The sequence below is a fragment of the Hypomesus nipponensis genome, chromosome 11 (genome assembly GCF_054491055.1).
Source record: "Hypomesus nipponensis isolate SF chromosome 11, ASM5449105v1, whole genome shotgun sequence".
NCBI classification, from domain to species: Eukaryota; Metazoa; Chordata; class Actinopteri; order Osmeriformes; family Osmeridae; genus Hypomesus; species Hypomesus nipponensis.
In genome coordinates, this window is record NC_140371.1 from 21952000 (window position 1) to 21958965 (window position 6966).

Here is a 6966-nt window from a genome sequence, read left to right on the forward strand (position 1 = left end):
AACCTCATAAAGCCAAAGAAACCAACGTTTAGAAACCAACGTTCAATAAGTGTCCCCTTCTCCATTCGAATAAAAGTGATTTATTCAAATGGGAGTCATGATTTCATACTTTCGGTTAGAATATTGTGTTCTTTTTTTTAATCTCCAGTGTAAAATTGATGGTACAGAAAGCTTCATGAAGTGCTCGTATTATAATAGAATAGAATGTAAAGTATTGCTGTTATATATACTGTATGTGTGTGCACCTGGTGCAAGCATAAAAATAATGTAATATAATCATTATATTAGATGCCTTTTGTAAGTAGCCCACGTGAGGCAATATGTACAGAACATCATTTACAAGGCAGATAAATCACAACATGGAGTCCATTGTCTTCAAGTGTTTTTTTCAATTCTTCCTCCCATTTATAGTTAATTATTTTCTGTTGAACATTGTCCTTGTTCTCACCATGGTCGTCCACAGGACCAAGGCTGAACTCCTAAACCTCAATTTGTAAAATGTCAGGACGCTGATGTTACCCATCTTTCCACACACAAACAACTAAGTAAACCCAATATTGTCCGGATATACAGTCCGTGTCGATTTTTACAGGTTCAGATTTTTGTTGTTGAATTAATTTAAATAAAATGATCACGTGAACTCAAGCGTAGAAGATAAGCTCAGGAATCTGTCCTCCTTGCACTCCGGTTCCATTAGTGCTGTCTGACGAGCACTGGAACTGAAACGTCACCTTCCCACTCTGGACCTCCGTCATCCCCTCTTGTCCAAAGTAGCTGAGCTCGCTTCCGTCCAGCACCACACTGGCCGTGTAGAAGGTGTCCGGCTCGATCTGAACCGGGTACTCGAACCACACTGGGAACGTGTTGCTGGAGCCGTCTGAGAAGTACTTACTGAGGTTCTGACCCAGGACAACTCCCTGACGCTTCAGCTCGATCTTGGCGCTGTATTCCGCCGAGCCACAGCTGGAGCCATACAGGCCGAAGCCTGCGATAAACACCCGCTTGTCCACTGCAAACTGGATACTGTCGCAGCGTCCGCGGTAACGCCACTGGTTGCTACGGTAGGCGCAGGACTGGAAGCGGTGACATCGCTGTGGAGACAGACCCTTCCTGGGCTGGCTGGCGAACTGCAGATCGGGCTTCTTGGCCGCCGTATACCACAGGAAGATGTCGTTGGTCTCGGTGAGTGTGAGCACGCCGGACTGAGCCGCTCCGTTGGCAAAGTCGTCCAACGCCATGGTGGGGATGCGGATCAGGAACACGGCCTTCCCCAGAACCTTCCGCTTGTTGTCAATAGACGTGGTCAGCTCTTGCCGCTGGCACTCGGCGTCTGCCCAGCTTAGCGCCGCCTCGAACACCACGAGCTCCTTGGCGTTGAGGGTCTCGCGCTGCAGGATGCTCTCCAGGGTCTGGGAATCGATGTCGCAGAAGCCTTCTGAGCGCAGCGCCAGCTCGGCCTGGGCGTCGATGACCTCCCAGCAGCGCTGCGTCAGTTCCGGCTCCTCGAACAGGCAGCTTTGGGACAGGAGCACGCAGGCGTTCTTGGCGCTAAGGCTCGTCTCCAGGAAGTTGACGCAGGCGCGCGCCAGGTGGGGCACGATGTACTTCTTGGCAGCGTAGAGGGTGGCCAGGACCGTGTCGGCACTCAGGTCAATCTCGTCACAGTAGATGTACCTGCGGACGTGTACAAATGGTTTAGAACGGCTCAGTGCGGCATTGATGGATGGGCTGAGGAGGGGGGCGATTGTTCACGTTTGCTGGACGTGAGAAATCCCACGGCCTCGATGTGGATGACTCTAGACAGGAGAAGGCTTTAGTGTGCTCACCGTGTCGTGCTGAGTGCATGCTCTGGATTCTCCCCTGGTCTCTATCAGAGAGGTTTAGATTGAGCTGAGTGCACAAGGCGCAGACTCAAGATTATAGTCATTTTCTATAAATATGTATGTCATAACAATACCGTGTCTCAAGGTAGAGCACATACAGCAGCATTCATTTTTTTGTGCAACGGCAACTTCTGTTTGCCAAAACATGATAGGATGTCAATGAATTAACTGAACAGATGTAAATATAGCCAGGTACTATGGTGTTGGAGAAGGAACAAACAGATCCTATCCTCTAGTATCTTTTTCTGAACACAGTGAGATATTCTTCCTACACACAGGCTTACCACACAGGGACACAGAGAACGAGTTAGGAATGAGAGAGGGAGCGAGAGACAGCAGGGGAGGTACAAAACCAAGAGAGAGAGAGAGAGTCGACAACCTGAATAGACAGAATGAGAGAGAATGAAAGAAACAGAAAGAGATTGATCTTGTGTCGGGAGAAAATAATGATGAGAGAGAATGAAAGGAAACGGTATCAGGAGCACCGTCACTTCAGAAGAGGCTGTAGGGGGGTGGGGGGGGTATACACTGAAAACTTAGCCCAGCACTCTGAGGTTGTTAACATCTTAATTCAAACAGGCCAGCTATTACTGAACATCAGACTTAATATACACAGTGCACTTGCAATGTAAGTAATTATGATTTCAATAATGATCAACTGAGTTAGAAGTTCTTCTAAGTGCCATTTAGACACTTTAAGAAACAATGTATTGACTGAGTAAATCATTAACCTGGAGGACTGGTGAAATACGTAGTGATAAGAAGACAGGTCAGAGAGAGCAGAAACTGATCCTTACTTCAGCATGGCCAGGAACGCTGACGGCTCCACATCTGGGATCCGGATCTCGTCCTTGTTTTCAGCAAGCTCTCCATAAAACATGGCATGGAACACCGAACTGCCCACTGCTAGAACATACTGGATGGAAGTGGAGGAGACAGGGAGAGAGAGACAGAGAGACAGGGAGACAGGGAGAGAGAGACAGAGAGACAGGGAGACAAACAGAGAGAGAGGGAGAGAGAGACAGAGAGAGAGAGACAGAGAGACAGGGAGACAGGGAGAGAGAGAGAGAGAGAGAGACAGGGAGACAGAGAGAGAGAGAGACAGAGAGAGAGACAGACAGAAAGACAGACAGAGAGAGGGAGAGAGAGACACAGAGAGAGACAGACAGAGAGAGACAGAGACACAGAGAGACAGAGAGAAAGAGACAGAGAGAGAGAGACACAGAGTGAGAGAGAGATGTAAAAAGGTTAACTTGAGGCGGCGAAGAGTGCTCACATATGCAACATGGATGTGTGTGAGACAGGAACACTGGGTGAATAAAAGACCTCCTAATCAGGCTGAGATCGTTCATCCACAGTGGATCTTTCTCCTCATGGGTGACAAGGACAAGAGTTTCAACCGCTGTCAGGCTGGAACAATTGAACCGTGAAATCTGATCGAGCACACTAATATTCATCCACAATCAGCATTGCTTCACCACAGTTGCTATTTCCCCTGGGGATACAAAGCCACACATTTCTAATGAATAGATAGCAATTGCTTGTCGTTATAAAGAATGGGACTGCTTCACAATAGAAGGGAAGGGGTGGAGGGAAGCTCTTTTCTAAGATGCTAATGAACTATCTCTGTTAATGATGAAATCAGATGCCAACACAATACTGCAGATTATTCAGCAGAAGAGGCACTGACACTCCAGTGGTTCTGGGTTCACGTGTGGCGATTGATGCAGGTGCTCGGAATCTTCCACATGGATCTTTGAGCTCTTCTGCTGGACAACAAAAGACCAAAAAACCAACCACTAATGTAAGATTGAGATTCTTGCTTTGTAACTGACCCAGATGAAATGTGTTTGCGTGTGGATATGCTTGGAGAACAAAGTGTTTTATTAATAGTGAAATGCGTTAGGGCATGTCTTGTTGTTGCGGCTATAAGAGTCGTGGAGAGACATAACTTTGTAAATAAAATCATAATGCATATCTGAATGGCTGCCAAAAGGCAGACATTAAGTGCGCTCCGCACAGCGTCATTATGCTCCATTGGTATATTGGTTCAGAGCAGCAAAACCATTCACGGCACCCTTCCATAACTGCTTTCCATAAATGTGCAAAGTGCATCCCAGCGACCAATCACGGAATTATATATTTTGGCCTCTTACAATGAGTAGGAAATATGACTCATGCCTGGTTCATCCGACACCCGAGTATTTCGGGGACAGAACGAAGAGACTGATTCCCTTTCAAAGAGGGGAGGAATCACTGCTCCATATTTCTCCATCACAGATTATTACACTCCAGTGTCACCGGCCCATTCATTTGAGGAGCCCATGGTAAAGAGATGTTCGTATTGGTGCCTGACATGTTCCATGAAAATGTTATGAACAGGAAGTAATTATTTATGTGAACATCTGGAAAATACAATGGAGCAAGGGAGGGGCACAGTCAGGATGGTATAGAAGCATCTAGAACAGGATAGGATCATTCAACCTAACCTATGGATGTTTCTCACCAAAACATATGTTTAGCATCACACCCTGAGTTGGAACGTTGCTTTAGTCTGCAAACACTTGGAAACCTGCCACACTGTCATGATCAGAACGTGGTTAAAAAATGTATGAGAAGAAAACCGAACATTAAAATATGGTTTTGTGACATTAGACTCTTGGTTGATGGGATTTGTTTAAAAGTTAAAGTGTAAGTATGGTTGAAGTGAAAGCTGAGAGACCTTGTGTGTGAGCGGTGTGGGTGTGTGTGTGTGTGTGTGTGTGTGAGCGGTGTATGTGTGTGTGTGTGTGAGCGGTGTGTGTGTGTGTGTGTGGTTCACAGCTGAAGACGTGACCCCTAACTGTCTCAGCCTCTCCATCCTTCAGCCTCATTTACATAAATAATTAAGCAGCGCCTCGAACACACACTTGGCTGAGGAGAGAGCCCAACACAAAGGATTTCACCTCCGTCGCCGACCTCAGTGAGGCGGATCATTTCTATCATCATACAGACGGATTGAGACAGTTAGTTGGTGATTTTCCCTCAGGGTTGCCAAGTGACGGTTCGAATGAGGCGTGTCTTACTCTGTGTCCAGGAAGTCTTTGTGTCGCTCCGGTTTGGCCCACCACGAAGTGGACGTCGGCCATCAGCTCGTTGTTGAACATGACAGAGTTTCTGGAAAACAGAGTAGAGACTGATGATGCAACGCTGAACATTGAAAAAACCCTAATCCAAACCCCAACGCTACCCTAACCCCATCCCTACCCCTACTATCCTACCCTAACCTAACCCCAACCCTACCCCAACCCTAACCCCAACCCTAAACCTAAACCTAACCCCACCCTAAGTTGTCAGGGTGAGTGGAGGGGTAGGACTCAAATGCACAGAGTTGGCAGGCATGGTGTCAAACAGAGGTTTTAATGTCAAAACAGGAAACAAACAGGGTACTCACAGGGGCAAAGGGTGGTAAGGACAAGACAAAGACTGTACACTAAACAGAAACCTAAATACACAAACCAAACGACACACAGGAGGACCCAATGAAGCTATCGAGACAGGTGAAGACAATGACAGGGAAACACGAGGACAGGGAAAACCCAAAACAGGGGGGGGCATGGCTGTGGTCGGGACATAAGTGGGGTGATGTTTGGGTCACGACCTGAAGAAGAGCCATGTATCATGTAAATATGGTTCTGAACGAGTCCCTCCGCTCTCTCATCAGAACGTCAAGTCATTCAGCCAAAACAGAGGAACGCAAGTTCAATTTTCCAAACCAATTTCTGAACAAGTATAAATCAACAAAGCCATAATGGAACTAGCTGCATCGTGGTGGAAAATCCCCACACACAGTAAACGGGAGGAACAATAAAACAATCTTCATTTATTATTGAGTGTTGGAACATGTCACAGAGTAAACAGCCCCATGCTGTTCTGGAGAGACAACAAAGGCAGGTTTGAACACACATTTGGTCTGATCAAGACAAGGTGTTTTACTGATAAGCCAAGGTAAATATTTAACTTCCAGCCCAGTGCAACCTCTGCATGTTGTGTGTATCAAACCCAGCTGCCGCCAGTCCTGTCTGTTTGTGTCAGGGCAACAATCTGTCCAGGACCAGTGGGCTTATAAATAGAGACACCCACAATGGTGTTGGGGCGGGACAGAATCAACACACACACACTTCCTAAGACTCTTCCAGCCCCTCTAAGCACTTCACAGAAACACTTGTTTGCACAGTTAACACTATAAAGGCCTATGATTAGTGCAAACAACTCATCACAACTTCCAACTTCTTGATCACCTTCAGTTGATGTTCTGGAACACAGTCGACACGTATGCCTGCGAATGGGTAGCAGAATACAAGCTTCAAAAATGATCTTATTTACAGGTGGAAATAGCTTCCGATCACAGTAGCCATTTGACACCCAGCACAGTTCCAACCCTTTCCTGTGCAACTTGCGGACAAGTTGTACCTGGTCCAGCCTCTGGAGGAGGAAACAGGATTGAGCTTCACCTACCTCTCTCGTATGGTGGAGTAGAGCCCCTGCCAGTTACAGTTCTGGATGGTGTTGTTGTTGTTGAGGTTCTCCTGCTGGTACTGTTGGACCGTGGTGGTCGAGGCCAGCTTCTTGGTGGGAAAGATATCCCCTGCCATCTTCTTCTTCTTCTTGTTCTTCAGGGTGATGATCTCGTAGCAGACCGGAGGCAGTTTAGCGCTCCCGCTGGCGTTCCCCTTTTTGGAGCTTTTACTCGATTTGCTCTTAACTGACTCTGGAAGCATCAAGAAGAAAGTCAGACATTTCATGTTCCTCCCCTTGGCATCGACCATGAGTGTGTTCAGCTGCTCAGCAGTAGGAGCGCATGCAGAGAAGTCATCCGCCCGGAGGAGGCAGGAGCGTCGGAGGAGGAACGAGAGGGGAGGGGGAGGTGAGGACTCGTGGACGGGAAAAGCAGAGTTGTGAAGGAAAGAGTGCAGTCAGAAATCCTCCCAGAGGGCTTCACCTTTCAGGAGGTAGAAATTGTTCTCCGCTTCACCCCTACCTCTCCTTCTCTCTCTCCTACTCTCTCCTTCTCCCTCCTTCACTCCACTGAGGAGGCAGTCCT

The 6966-nt window shown here is 47.3% G+C and overlaps 1 protein-coding gene across 1 annotated transcript; it reads right to left on the bottom strand.

The window, feature by feature from the left end:
- Positions 1 to 641: 641 nt before the first annotated feature.
- btbd3b (BTB (POZ) domain containing 3b) lies at positions 642 to 6691 on the bottom strand. Its single transcript, XM_084709754.1, has 4 exons — positions 6381 to 6691; positions 4949 to 5039; positions 2681 to 2799; positions 642 to 1674 (listed from the first exon to the last, which is right to left on the bottom strand). The coding sequence occupies exons 1-4, from the start codon at positions 6689 to 6691 to the stop codon at positions 642 to 644; spliced, it is 1554 nt and encodes a 517-aa protein (XP_084565880.1).
- Positions 6692 to 6966: the final 275 nt, after the last annotated feature.